The 15,531-nt window shown below is 37.8% G+C and overlaps 1 protein-coding gene across 1 annotated transcript; it reads right to left on the bottom strand.

Annotated features, from left to right (window-relative positions):
- Positions 1-12,356: 12,356 nt before the first annotated feature.
- Positions 12,357-15,201, bottom strand: LOC120074204 (cold-regulated 413 plasma membrane protein 2-like). Its single transcript, XM_039027255.2, has 4 exons — positions 14,276-15,201; positions 14,065-14,172; positions 13,895-13,965; positions 12,357-12,776 (listed from the first exon to the last, which is right to left on the bottom strand). The coding sequence occupies exons 1-4, from the start codon at positions 14,449-14,451 to the stop codon at positions 12,523-12,525; spliced, it is 609 nt and encodes a 202-aa protein (XP_038883183.2). The 5' UTR covers positions 14,452-15,201; the 3' UTR covers positions 12,357-12,522.
- Between the last annotated feature and the right edge of the window lie 330 nt (positions 15,202-15,531).

Genomic DNA, 15,531 nt, shown 5'->3' with positions numbered 1-15,531 from the left:
TGGGTCAGTTTAAAATATTCAAATTGACAAGAGGGAGTTTGATTATATATGATATAATTGAACTGGTTAATTATATATGATATAATTGACTAAATATATGAGATACATTATTTTGGAGGAAATTGGATATAAATATGATTTATATCAAGTAGAGGAAAAAAAAAATACTATAATAGATATGTGATATCAAACTATAGGTTAAGAATATAATATGATTATATTCATTATTTAATTAATTAGGCGGTTATGACATAATTGGTCGAGAATTTCTCCAGAATCGTGCGAAAGTGGGAAGATCGAATTCGGTTCTTGTAACTGAAGAATAAAATGAAAATTGGTTTCATCTTTGTAAGACACACAAGAAAATCGCTCATGGTGTGAAAAGCTACGATCGCTTAGCATTGAAAGCCTATACGATAGCACCCATCGTTTTAAACGATCGCACACCCGCGCACTAAACGATCGCTTACTTTTACTAAACGATCACTTAGCGTACCGAGCAAACCTAAACGATAGTTTACCATTTGCTAGGTGATCGCTTAGAAAAGCCTACACGATCGTGTACCTTTTTTCTAAATGACAAACACCCAACTATACGATAGTCTTCTACAATCTTCCACTTGCTTGTTCGTTCAACACGATCATCTTTTCTTCCTCCCTCTACCAATTCCATCAAAGTCCACCCTTTGGATTCTCACTCCGAGAATACCAAGGGCTTCGAGTGGTGGTATCGTCCCCGGCTGCTGTTAGTTCATGCATTGCCGTTCGTGTAGACGACCGTGGTGCTGTTAGTCAACTGTTTGTTGGGCGATAAGAAGCATAGAGGAGTTCGCTTCCGCTGGACTGAGTTCGAGTGAAGATTGTCTTACACTGGTACGTTTACTCAGTATTTTATTTTTTTAATTGTTAAAGCATGTCTATAATCAGTGTTACAATGCATATCCGTTTGTTAGAATAAATGTGTGGTAATTCTGTCACAATGAAATCGGAAAGATCCGCATCCGCTCATTGATTTTCTTGTATTAGAGTTCCTTCAATTGTATTTTGTTTCGTCTTCTGCCATAAACCAAGTCCACACAGAGCAATCTTCCACTTGCCCTAGTCTGGCTGCAGGCAATCCTGTAAACCCATGCTCTGAAGGTGACCCTCAAACACTGTAGCCGTGAGAGCCTTTGTAAACGGGTCAGCAACATTGTACTCCGAAGTGATCTTTATGAAAATTACGTCCCCTCGATGCACTATCTCGTGGATCAGGTGATACTTTCGCTCTATGTGTTTGCAGCGCATGTGACTCCTAGGCTTCTTGGAGTTCGCCACTGCCCCACTATTATCATAATAAAGGGTAATGGGCCTAGACATATTTGGAAAACCTTATAGTTCTGTCAAGAAATTCCTGAGCCATATGACCTCCTTAGCAGCTTCGCAAGTCGCTACGTACTCCACCTCCATAGTGGAGTCAGCGATGCACCACTGCTTAGTGCTTCGCCATACTACAGCTCCCTCCGTTAAAAGTAAAGACTGACCCTGAAGTGGACTTGCGAGAGTCTATATCAGTCTGAAATTCAGAATCCGTGTATCCAGTAAGGATCAAATCCCTAGATCTATACACGAGCATGTAGTCTCTCGTTCTCTGAAGATACTTGAGGTTGTTCTTCACTGCAGTCTAGTAACCCTGGCTTGGGTTAGACTGACACCTATTGACTATACCCACAGCGTAGCAGATGTCTGGTCGAGTATACAACATCGCATACATTAAGTTACCAACGGCAGACTCATATGGGACCTATCTCATCTCCTCAACCTCTTGAGGCATCTTAGAACACATGTCCTTAGACAAAGTGACTCCATGCTTGAATGGCAGTAGGCCCCTCTCGGAGTCCTGCATCGAGTACTTAAGCAACATGTTGTCAATGTACGATGCCTGAGACAGTGCTAGGACTTTGTTCTTACAATCCCGAAAGATCTGTATACCCAGAACAAACTGAGCCTTTCCCAAATCTTTCATCTGGAATTGGGTCACTAGCCAGTTCTTAATTGCAGTCAGTAGACCTACATCATTCCCAATGAGTAGTATATCATCTACATACAACACTAAGAATACTACTGAAGTGTTAACGATCTTCTTGTAGACACAAGGTTCATCAACGTTCTGGTCAAAGCCACACGACTTGATCGCAATATCAAACCGTATGTTCCAAGATTTAGACACTTATTTTATCCCATAAATGGACCGATTCAATTTACAAACTCTTTGCTCTTGACCTTGGGCTATGAATTTGTTTGGTTGCACCATGTAAATGGTCTCTTCAAGATTGCCATTCAGAAAGGTTGTTTTGATGTCTATTTGCCAGATCTCATAATTATAATAAGCTGCAATGGACAAGAGGATGTGGATCGACTTTAACATGGCAACAGGCGAGAAAGTCTCCACATAGTCGACTCCCTCTATCTGGCTATAACCCTTTGCCACAAGTCGAGCCTTGAAGGTTTGCACCTTCCCATTAGCACCCCGTTTGCGCTTGTAGATCCATTTACAACCTATAGGTCTTACCCTATCAGGCTAATCTACAAGATCTCATACTGAGTTGAAGTATATCGGCTTCATCTCGAGATCCATGGTCTTGACCCATTTATCCCGATCTACATCCTCCATTGCCTTCTGATAAGACAATGGATCCTTAACGTCGCCATTTGCTACCATAGCAAGGATTTCTGTGAAACCCAGATAGCGATCGGGCGGGTCCGCAACCCTCCCACTGCATCGAGGTTCCCTCAACTCTTGAGGTGGAACCGACCTGTTAGTTGAACTACCATCAATCAACGATGATGCAGGCTCTTCAACAACTCTTATTGAAGTTTTAATAGTTTCATTGGAAAGTTCACGCATCATGACTTTACTTCGTGAACTGTGCTCCCTAATATGATCCTCTTCTAGAAAAGTAGCGTTCGTGGAATCAAACACCCTATATCATAAAAATAACCCTCTCGTGTACCTTTGGGGTAACCTACAAAGAGGCATAACCTCGATCATGGTTCCAACTTCTTGGGATTTGCCTCAAGCACATGTGCAGGGCAACCCTAAATGCGGAAATGACGTAAACTAGCTTGACGCCCGTTCCATAACTCCAGGGGTGTTCTTGTAACACTCTTGAAAGGAAGATAAATGAGTATGTATACCGCAGTCTCCACTTTGAAACCCCAAAATGAGTCCCGTAAGGAATCGTAACTCATCATCGAACGAACCATGTCCAACAAGGTTCTATTTCTTCTCTCCGCTACATTATTTTGCTGAGGTGTACCCGACGCTGAGAGTTGGAAAACGATTCCATGTTCTATCAAATAGTCCTCGAATCTCGAGTCCAAAACTCTCCACCTTGATCCGATCGAAGTGTTTTAATCCATCTATCCAATGCATTTTCAACTTCAGCCTCGAACTCTTTGAACTTTTCAAAGGATTCAGACTTTCGTTGCATAAGATAAACATACTCATACCTAGAGTAATCATCAGTAAAACTGATAAAATACTCATAGCTACATTGGGCTCGCACATTCATAGGACCACAAAGGTCAAAATGTACTAACTCAAGAGGCACTTTGGCTCAATTTCCAGTAAAAGGTCTTTTAGTCATCTTACCCTCAAGGCAAGATTCGCACACCGGTAGAGAATTTTCTTCTAACTCACTTAGAAGTCTATTCTTCACCAATCTCTCAATCTTATTGAGATTGATGTGCCCTAATCGAAGGTGCCAAAGTTGGGAATTTTCTTTTGGAGAAATGCGTTGACGTTTAGATTGAGTTATGATAGTTTTAAACAATTTTTTGTTTTGGAGGGAACTTATGGCTAACGGTCTTAGCACATACAAGTTACTTTCCAGATACTCTGTACAAATATTAACACCATCTTTATGAATAAACGCTTTATCCACATTAAACAAAATAGTGTATTTACATTGCAAGAAGCACTTTATAGAAATAAGGTTCCTCTTAAGTTCAGGAACAATATATATATCATTTAAAACAAGAAACCTACTCGGTAAAGTTAACTGGATCCCTCCCACTACCATAGCTGAGACAACATGCTCCGTGCCTACTCGCATCGTCATCTCACTAGCCTCCAGTTGTCGCTACGATCTAATCCCCTGAAAAGAAAAACAAATATGATTAGTGACGCCCTTATCCAGGCAGAATCATCATTCTCCACTAAACAAGTTTCAAGTACAAGTAAATTATATTTACCTTTATCTGCCTTCGCCTTAGCCTTGGCGGCCTTCCTTTCCTTCAGCCAGCGATGGCAGCACCTCTTCCAGTGTCCATTCTGGTTGCAGTGGAAATATTTTCCCTTTTCAACCGACGGCGGACGCCTTTTTGGGGCGACAGGTGGCGGGTTAGCAGGCACCTTCCTTTCCCTTTACCACCATTCTTCTTCTTCCCCTCTGCAGAGTTAGAAGTAGAAGGTGCAAACTTCGTTCCTGAGGCCGAACCTCTATGGAACGTCCTTGAAGATGAAGCAACATTTGCCTTAACCTTCTTCCTTTCCTTACTTTTCAGTAAAGATTGGTAGGTTTGCAACTCGTTGAGGAGTGTTGTAAGGGTGTATTTCACTTTGTTAAGAATCACATTACTAACAAAATGCAGGAAGCTCTCCGGTAAAGAATGCAGGATTATGCTAACTTGGCTGCCCTCATCAATGGTAGACCCATTCAACTCTACTATATTGAAATGGACCATCATGTTAAGCACATGTTCACGAACAGAGGTGCCTTCTTCCATTTTGGAGTTGAATATATACTTAACAGCCTCGTGCTTGTGCTGTTTAGATGGTTGTCCAAACACCCCTGTAGGGACTCCATGATCTCACGTGTTGAGACCATGGGCTCATGCTTCTTGGCCAAGATGTCATTAAGACTTGCCAAGATATAGGCTCAGGCCTTCTCATTTGCCTGTGTCCATTGCTCATATGTCTCATGAACATTTCGAGCGACATTAGGAGCAGGAATAGGAGGACATGCCTTCGTAAGAGCAAACATGAGATCCTCGATGATTAAAATTTTCATGATCATGTGCTTTCATGTTGAAAAATTATCGTCAGTTAATTTCTCAGCGCCAAACAAAGCAATTGTAGCTGTGGCCATTTTCAAAGCTTGTTGCTGGAAAACGAACAAAACTTTTATTAGATTTTGTTAAACCACATTTTAACCAATTAATTTTGCAAAACAGTTTCCAAGTACCTTAAATGTTAGACTTCTATTTTGCAACGATGTCCAGGGAGGTAGGTCAAATGTCACCTGTGGGGTGATCAGATGCCCATTCATTGGGATAAGACCTTCTCAACCATTAGGCAGAACCAACTCTTGGAACTGAACCTAACAGCCACCATTTATTTGGTCTAGAACTGTTAACCTTTAACAATTTTGTGTAAGTGTGACCCCGCGTAAGTGTGAACCTAACAACCACCATTTATTTTTCAACTCGCCCGCAATTACGCGTAAGCTTTTTGCATGAAAAAATCAACAACAAAGCTTTCAACCTGTGGTACAAAAAGGAGGGACACCCGGGTTTTTCTCGTAAAACAACGGTTTAGCGCATAGCAAAGCTAGCAGCTCACAAACACCGCAATCTTCGTTTTTAGAGAGCTTGTTGAAGCAATACATTGTGAAAAACGAATCAGTGCTTCAGAATCAAACTACATCCATTAGAAATCTCGAAATTCAAATGGGACAAATTGCGGGCGAGTTGAAAAATAGACTGCAAGGAGCGTTGCCGAGCTCAACTAAGCTCCCTCGCAATGCTGGGGGTAACGGGAAGGAACAATACTTAGTAGTCTCCTTTCTAAGCGACAACATGACTGCGGAAGTAGGGGAGAAGCCCATTGCGACCAACTTGAATGCGGTGACAACCGAGGACCCGTTGACCTATAGTATAGAAAAACCTGAGAAAACAGACCCTGAAGTTGCGTCCACCTTTAAGCCTCTAGATCTTGAGACAGAAGAAGTTCAACCACCAGTAACTCCGCAAAGATTGAAAGAGGAACAAAATGATGAAGAAAAGATCACAATAGTGGCCACAACACAAAATGTTATGATCCCACCGAAAATGGGCGACTTATGAATCTTTACAATACCATGCTCCATCGGAGGGATCTAGAGTGGCCAAGCACTATGCGATATTGGGGCAAGTATAAACATAATTTCGCTATCAATCTTCAAACAATTGAATGCTGGCACACTCATGCTCACAAAGGAAACTCTCCTGCTCACAAATAGATCCCGAATACACCCTGAAGGAGAGTTGAAAAATGTCGCAATCTCAATCGATAAATTCATCCTACCGGTAGATTTCCTCATTTTGGATTATAAAGCGGACGAAGATGCGCCCATCATATTGGGAAGACCATTCCTTTCAACTGGTCGCGCTCAAATTGATGTGCATAAGGAGGAAGTTGTAATGAGCATTCATGGGGAAAAACTTCGGATTAAGGCAGTAAGATCTAGAGGACAAAGAAAAGAGAGAAAAGTCACCATGGACGTGAACAAACCAGTCTGGAATAAGTGGTCCCTGAGTATTATATGATTCAACCTCATCAGGGACGCAACTCTTTTGAGCATCCTTTTTCTTGCATCATTACTTTATGAACTTTTATCTTACTCGTTATTATCTATTATCACAATTACTTTGTTATACTGACTATCTATTTACACTGTTCTTATTCTCTAGTATATATATATATATATATATATATATATATATATTGTTTTGTTTAAAATAATTTGACCCTCTCTCTCTTTGTTTACAACGATTAAGGCACAGGATTGCGGAGATGTTACATGAAGCAGCAAATTATCTCATTCTGTCACCGCAATCCAAAGAAGAGAGGTTGCCACAAAGATGGATGCGTCAATACACAATGCAGGTGATAACGCAAATTTGGGGGTGTATTCTTCTTTATTTTTATTTCAAATTTTGCGCTATCGCATCACATGTTAGTTTTTTAAAAGTTTTATCAACGCATCCTCTTTGATTACCGCAATCATTTGACATAGATAAATTTAGTAATTCCCGCATGCTGTTTTCTTGCCAAGTATGATTTCAATAATGAAAAACATGCTTCTATTTCTTTCGTATATACTAAAGTCATCTTAACTTTAAGATAGTCACCTCATAAAATATTTCTAGAAATTAGGGGTTTGCTAGCTTTCTTTCAAACTCTCTTTACGAAGCTTTCTACGAACATCACATTACTTATCTCAATCTTCTGGCAATGAGGACATTGCCGTATTTTAAATTTGAGGGTGAGGTATTTATTTTCAACCTTACTATCTCTAAAAATAAAAAAGGAAAAAAAGGAAAAAAAATTTAAGAATAACAACTCCACTGTTAATGCAATGGGAGACCCATGTTGATAAGAGTTAAGTTGTGAAAGGCACTTACCCGTAGTTAGATATCCGCATGACACACGTGGGGGCAAACCAAATCGAAAGTCACTAGGATCAATGCATAAATAAATGACCGAAACTCTACTGCCAAGTAGGTATGAGTTTAGTTTGAGAAAGAGCGTATTCTCGTAGTTGGATGTCTGCATGACACACGTGGGGGCAAGCCAAAACGAAGTCAAGACACTTGGATCAACGTAAGGTCAGAAAAAGAATAACAATGTCAAGAAATATGCAAAGATAAAATCATGTGACACCCTGGTGGAAAATTTTCTTTTTGAAATAAATCATGCGATGTTCCGGAAATTAGTAAAGTTCTTTTGAAGGTTAAGCTTGCAGTCTCTAGGTCTTAGAAATATTTTAAGAAGAGACTTGAATAAGACTTAAGGAAATTTTGGTATATAGGATTTGAACGAAGTATCCTTGAGAAATCTAGGAAAAGAACAGTGTGGTTGACTTGCTAAAGGAAGTCTTTAGCTTATGCTTGAGGACAAGCATTGTTTAAGTTTGGGGGTGTGATAACGGGTAGAAATGCACGTTATCATAGTACTAAGTTCTTAAACAATGTTGGCTTGCATTGATAAAACATATTAAATTGCGTCCATTAAGCATCAATTTCATAATATTGCGGTCGCATGCGTTCATCGCATTAAAACAGTTGATTTTTGTATTTTTGTGCAGAATATGCGATGACGCAAGGTGGAAATTGCAATCATAGGAAATCATTGGTCGAGCGCAGCATTACCGCAAGGCTTTGCAGTGATCGTGTTTGCAAATATTCGCCCGAGATGGATCGCCACAACTTGGTCAGCGCAACATGGTGAACGCATCTAGGTGAAAGGCTAATTAATCGCGATGGGACAGAAAGCTGATGACAGTCGAATCCGAATTAAGTTGACAGCCGATAATGATCACAAGTACATTCAGTTTTTTGGTGACAAATATTCGGCATATCAGTCAGGAATTAAATCCGTCCCATCTGTACAACCATGAGAGAGAAGCCGACTTTCACCCTAGATGCTCTATAAATACCAAGGACATCCTTCAGGAAAGGGGTTAATCGACTGATCAGTTAATCAGTCCGCACGTCCTTGTTCATAGTTTTCTTTCGTTTTAAGGTGGACGCGAGAGAGGAGGTTGTGCCGACAGATCATTTCGGTAAGCTTGGGAGAGCATCAGAAGATTCAAGGATAGAGAGAGGGTCGACGCTTGCGGAAGCAGGAACATCTTGGGAACTGAATAGAGATTTACAGTGTAAAAGCCTCGGTCAGCAAGGAATTACTACCAGGCTCTCTACCTCTAACTTATATTTATAATCTATGGTTTCATATCACATCATATGCAATATATGAACCATAGTCCTTTTCTCCTCCATTAGATATAAATCATATTTATATCACTTTCCTCCAATTAATGTATGTCATACATGATGTCAAATATATCATATATAATTGATCAGTTCAATCATATCATATATAATCGAACTCCTCAAAAACTGATTCTCAACTTGAATCCATTGAGCTACCAAGGGGACTTATGAACCTATAGCTCGAAGTTCCAACGGTACATGAATACCTGACTAAACTCTTTAGCCACGAGATCCACCATCCGTAAACTGTCAGGTATTCTACTAAAGACCGACGACTGTACTTTTCTCACCACAGGTATATTTCTATGTCCATCGGATATAACCAATCATCAGTATGATAACCCTTCATAAATACTTGTAAGTACAGTTGGGCCAATTTATCGTTTTGCCCTGGTAGTTACATCTAAATCCTTAAGTACCACTGATCTCTCTAATGAACAATACAACATAGTCCTACTATGTGTGGACACCTCTCGAGCCATGAGAAGGTATGTGGCGCCACATCGTTCAAGCTCCGGAATCAGCCCTTAAGGGAGTAATCTATCTACTTACCTCTGCTTCGAGGAATGAGTGAATTCCATCTTGTGTAGCTGAGTTCCCAGCTCCCAAATTAGACGAATCCCCAAAATAGTAGGTTTGAGTCGGCGATCTGACCACTCGCACCCATGTAAATCAAAAGACTGCGCTCAAAGGCAGGAGTTCCCAACTTACTCAGGATTGAGGTCATGTTACCTATGGTCATCCTAGTGAAGTGAAGTCTCTGTCATGAACGACGTTATATAACGAGACTCTAACATTTTGTGGTCCGATCTTATACAAAATCCTTTGTATAGGATGCCTTCGCTCGCATATCTCCACATGAATGATCAGGATCAGACAATCTGTAGCAAATCACAATACTTGTAATTATTATACAAAGCGGGCCGCATCCGTAGCGTTACCAAGATAAGGTTTCCCTCCTATATCCATATACTACTGACCATTTTGGTTATCACTTAAGACATGATTCATCTGTATGTCTCCACATACATGCTTAATTTACAACGACGACCAGAGATCTTAATTTATTGGTTTGTGGTAAAGCAATTAAAACATTCAATGTTCCATAGACAATAGTGAAGAAAATATCATGTATTATTACATCCCAAACATTTGTTCAATACAGTGTTTACAAACTACTAGACCCAACGAGAGTTTAGGGCATCATCCCCAACAACTTGTTGCAAAAGAATGTAATCAACAAGAAGGAATTGACTTTTTGACACTTTTTCGTTTGTAGCTAAATTGTCGTTGTTAAATTTTTCCTAACTCATGTGATTTCCCTTCAATGGCCTCTTGTCCAAATGGGTATCAATAACGCTTTCTTGAATGGAGATTTGTTTGAAGAAGTCTACATGTCCCTATCTTTGGGTTATAAGACTAATGAAGTTCCTAATAAGTGGGAGAAGCTTGCTTGTCATTTGAATGGATCAATTTATGGTCCTAAACAGGCATCAAGACAATGGTTTCTTAAATTCTCTTTTACCTTGTCTAATCATGGATTTATCTAATCAAGGTCAGATTGTTCCCTTTTTACTCGTGGCAGTGAACCAACATTTGTTGCCTTAATAGTATATGTTGACGATATCTTGCTAACTAGATCTTCATCTACTGAACTTGATGCTAACGATATCTTACTAGTTCTATAAAGAATGTTCTTAAGGAGCATTTCAAACTAAAGGACTTGGGCCAAGCCAAATATTTCTTGGGACTAGAACTATCTCGTTCTCAACAAGGTTTAGTCCTATCCTGAAGAAAATATTGCTTACAAATCTTGAGGATATAGGTTATCTTGATGCAAAACCATCCTCACTCCCTATGGATCCTAATTTCAAACTTTCGAAGGAGAATGACACTGTTTTAGCTGAAGAAGACATCACTTGTTATAGAAGATTGATTTGACGACTTTTATACTTCCAAATCTCTCGGCTAGATATATGTTTTGCAGTCCATCGTCTAAGTCATTTTTTACAAAAGCCAACAAATGTTCATTTGAATGCAACTCATCACTTTTTAAGGTACTTAAAACAGTCACGTGGGCAAGGAATCATGATCAAACCAATAGATACTTTTCATTTAAAGGCATTTGTAGATGCTGATTTGGGAGCTTGCCTTGATACTAGGCGATCCGTTTTTGGCTTTTGTATTTTTTTTTAGGAGACTTCTTAGTCTCATGGAAGTTGAAAGAGCGGTCCACATTTTCAAGGTCTTTGACAGAGGCTGAATATAGAGCATTGGCTTAAGTTACAAATGAATTGTTGTGGATTTCTCAGCTACTCACTAATTTACATGTACAATGTTTGTTGCTAGCAATAATGTTTTGTGATAACCAAGCTGCCATAACAATTGCTTTCAATCCCACGTTTCATGAACAGACTAAACACATAGAGATCGATTGTCATTTTGTTAGGGATAAGGTCGTTGAAGGTTTTCTCAAAATACTGCCAATCCGCTCGAGTTTTCATCTTGCAGATATGTTTACAAAAGCTCCTTCCTACTTTGTTTTATCTCAGCTGTCAAGTTGGGAGTTATTGACATTCACCATCCAACTTGAGAGGGAGTATTAGACTTTTGTAATTAACAGATTAGTTGTATTTTTGTTAATTCTTTGATATTTCTTGTAATAACCAATTCGTTATAACCTTCTATTCATAAGTAGACCCTTATGTAAAGGGGTTTCTACACTTGTGTATTTATTTTAAGTGGAGTTTCTCATTCGTATTGAATAGAAAGAGCTCTTCCCTTTATTCAATACGTGTTAATAACGACATAACTGGTTTATTAGTTTAATTAAAATTATTAAATCTCGTTTGATGATGATTTTGTCTTAGGATTTTATTTTTGAAAATTAAAGTTTAACAACATTATTTCTATTGATTGATTTCTTTATTGGTTATCTAATTTTAGGAGTATTTATAAACCAAGGTAAATTTTGGAAACTAGTTTTTGTTTTTGAAATCTGATTAAGAATTAAATTGTTTACTTAAAGAAAAGATGAAAGCATAGTAAAAAAGTTGTAGAAAACGAAGTGTAGTTTTAAAAAACCGAGTAGTTATAACAAATCCTGAATTAGATCAAATTAGACAATTAATTTTAGCGAACTACTTTAACCAGTATTTTGTGGCTTTCACATTTCGAATGTGTAAAACCACATTTAGATTGCATTGAAGAAACTATATCTGAGCAATAATGAATTGAAAGCAGACAGAAACCATGTAAAGCCACTTTTGAGCCTAATGCTAAGGAAGGTATCAAAAACCCTTTTAACTTTTTCTTTTTCTTTTCTAAATCACAGATTTCTCTAATCCTTGATAAATCCATTAGAGCTCTCTCCGATGGGCAGTTCTATTGATGTTTGCTCAAATATAATTACATCTCAACGATTATCCAAAAATTATAACACAAGCCATCGGTAGAGCTTTCTTTATCAGACCCTGCATTAATTCTTTCTCAACCTACAAAGCAAGGTACTATTTGGAAAAAGAATCAAAAGAAGAAAACAAAAGTATAGGCAGTGATAAGTGCAAAAAACTCTCAATTTCTCATATTGATGGTATATAAATGAAGAGGGGTAAAAAGAAAAGAAGCAAAAAAGAAAAAAGAAGTTACAAAATCTTTTAACTTCAGTTCTGCAAAGGGTGTGCTGCAAAGTGAAGAAATGGGAAGGGAGAGAGTTGTATAGAGCTAGAAGAAACGAGCAATCATGGCCCAAACAGGGAAGACAAGGAGGAGGAGGATGCCGAGAGTGTTGGAAATTCCATGGGTTTGAGTAAGAGAGTTTCTGAAGCCACCAGATGCACGAATGTGCTCTTGTAAAAGGTAACATCCAATTATCAAACATATGAGCACCCCAGCCCAGTGGTCTCTCAATGTGTGTGCAAAGAACCCTGGTGTTGCCACTAGAAGCAGAATCAACGACCCTGGAATCTCCAACCAATCTGCAAAAACCAACATCATAACCTTCTTTTTTTACATGTACCCCATGTTGTAACCTAGTTATTTAAGATATGGCCAACGTAAGTATAACTCAACTGTTTAAGACATAAAATTGACCAAAAGATCAATGGTACTTCAAATTCTCACTCTACATGTTGTCGAAGTGCTCTCTTTCTATATATATATATTGAAAATGTGATGCAATGCCATTCATTTGACTTGCATTGAGGTTCTACAAGTTAATGTCCCCGTTTGGTAACTCTTTGGATTTTGAAAATTAAGCTTATTCACTCTTCGTCTTTTATAACGATTTGCATCTTTCTAAAGAAAAAGAGTTAATTCTTTAGTCAAATTCCATAAACAAAAACAAATTTTTAAAAACCACTTTTTTTTTTAGTTTTCTAACTTGCTTGGTAGGTTTGTATTTCTCAAAAATAAAAAGAGTTAATTCTTAATCAAATTCTGAAAACAAAAATAAATTTCTAAAAACTATTTTTTTTAGTTTTCAAAACTTGATTTGGTTTTTGAAAAGATTGGTAAAAGGAAGATAACAAAGCATAAAGTTTAGAAGTGGAATGAGTGTTTATAGACTTAATTTTCAAAACTAAAAAAAAAAAAATGTTTGGTCTGTTGTATCTTTCTAAAGTAAAGGTGTTAATTCTTAGTTGAATTCTAAAAACAAAAATAATTTTTTAAAAATTACTTTTTTTTGCTTGATTCGCTTGATTCTCAAAAATTAAAAATAAAAAAAACCAAATGGTTAATCAATAGGGTCTAAGGGACGAAAATAGGGAGAGATTACAAGTTAAAGGAGGCAAATGGGTAAAAGTTTAGGGAAAGGGGAAAAAATTAAACCTGAAGTTTTTTCTTGCATTAGCATGTCATAGAGCAGAGCCACATTCTCTATCAAGCACTCGCTATGTCGAGTTTAAACAATTACATCGTGTTCACCTCAACAAATACAAGGTTGAAGAAAAATACTGATTGACAAATGCCTCTTTGTAGTTAATTATTGAAATGCATCATGAATCCAAAACAACCCTTAATCATACACAACAACAGGATACTGATGAATAAGCAAGCGGTGCAAGTAAAACTAACAAAGAACCATGCTGCTTACCTGGGAAATGTCGTGGAAAGAAGAGCCTTAATACCACTGCGACGAAGGCAATCCATTTCCCAGCATCCCCTCTTAAGGAAATCAAGAAGAACCACAATATTTGTTAACTTCGAATACAATTGGATAAAGCTTAAGAATTAAACCAGCAAGGAAATGAGAGTGACTATCACCTCAATAAGTCAAAAATCCCTTGAGGAAGACTGAAGAAAATGTAGGGAACAAGAAGTGAAGTAAGCATGTTCGTTCTCCAGTTTGTGCGATCCAAAATCAACAAGTAGCTGCATAATTATGTTAAATTTTAGAATCTCAGAAACTGTCTCGAGAAGGAAACTAAAGTAATGAAGCAAAACAAAGCCATTTTATTAGAAATAAAGCACTCACATGGCAGCAAAGGAGGCAAGCCATTTGAAAAAAGAAGTGCCAAGGCCCTTTCCACCGAGCTTGGTGGCATGTTCAAGAAGCCTGGTGGCTGCAATTTTAAGCTCATTGATATCAGAATTAATCAACTCCTCCATTAGAGGATCACTACTTAGAGCCAAGTATGCCATCCTCCCCATTTCGGCTTTTGGGTCCAGAAGAAAGTGTCACAAGGAAACGACAAATGAGAAAGTTCTGAGAAAGAAGAGAGAAGGAAGTGGGAGAGTGAGTGCGGCATTTCTACAAACACCTGGAATGCATTTTTATAGTTTCAAATTCAAAGGAAGTGGGTAATAGGAAAATGTAACGGGGATTGGTCAGGCTCCTTGTTTTCAGCAAAGTTAGTCTTAGAGAATGCAAAACGGTATGAAGTTTCGGATCAGATTGGTTTTCGGGTTTGACTGAGAGCCATCACCACCCAAGTTCTAGGCTTACTTGGTCATCTATATTCATATCCTCACTTCACTTTTGTTCCTCTTCTTTGGCCAAGTTATTCTCACATCTGTTTAAGGTATAGGGAAATGAAGTGTCTTGGCATGAAAAAAAAAGTTGTGTTAATAACACTCAAAATTTTCCATCTTTCCCAAATAACACCATTTTTCCCCGACTCATTTCAGTGCATACCTATAAACATAGGAACCTTTTTAGACAATACGTAAAGTTAAGAAACTATTCGAATTTGATAGTACGAACACTTTTCTCATTTTAACTATACTCATTCTATTGTTTATACCTACATCAACTAAAAACTTATTATTATTATTTTTTTTGTCTTGGTCGGGATTCGAGATCCATAAAAAGAAAGGATGATTTGGATGTGTCGTTAAAAGATGTTAAAATTTGATTTTTCCCCTTAAACTCACATACCTACTAACACAAATTGAAACTATAGAGTTCTGTAAGGTTTAGTATTCAATTTTATATCCAATAGATTGATTAATTTTAAATTGAAAAATTTTTTAAGTTCTTAAGTCCTGGGTATAATTTTCATTTAGTCTTTGGCTTTTTAAAAGTTTAACTTTTAGGGTAATTGCAATGAGTAACATTTTTAGGACTAATAATTAAGTGCATTGCAATATTTTAGAAGAATTGCAAACATAGCAAAATCTATCAGTGATAGATTCTAGCATTATTAAACTCTTATTAGTGATAGACTCTATCATCGATAGACTTTTATTGGCAATATGGTCTATCATTGATAGACTATGTATATTGAATCT

This window comes from Benincasa hispida, chromosome 3, assembly GCF_027475165.1.
Source record: "Benincasa hispida cultivar pf3 chromosome 3, pf3_genome.v1.1, whole genome shotgun sequence".
Taxonomy (NCBI): domain Eukaryota; kingdom Viridiplantae; phylum Streptophyta; class Magnoliopsida; order Cucurbitales; family Cucurbitaceae; genus Benincasa; species Benincasa hispida.
Note: the sequence above shows the minus strand (reverse complement) of the source record. Positions and strands in the feature narration are given on the sequence as shown.

Bases quoted from the DNA above. Each gene is read 5' to 3' on its own strand.
- LOC120074204 (XM_039027255.2), bottom strand. From the start codon at position 14,451: ATGGGGAGGATGGCATACTTGGCTCTAAGTAGTGATCCTCTAATGGAG. The intron at 14,173-14,275 runs GTGAGTGCTTTA...ATAATTATGCAG, and splicing joins CTTGCCTCCTTTGCTGCCAT to CTACTTGTTGATTTTGGATC. The intron at 13,966-14,064 runs GTGATAGTCACT...GATTTCCTTAAG, and splicing joins GGGATTTTTGACTTATTGAG to AGGGGATGCTGGGAAATGGA.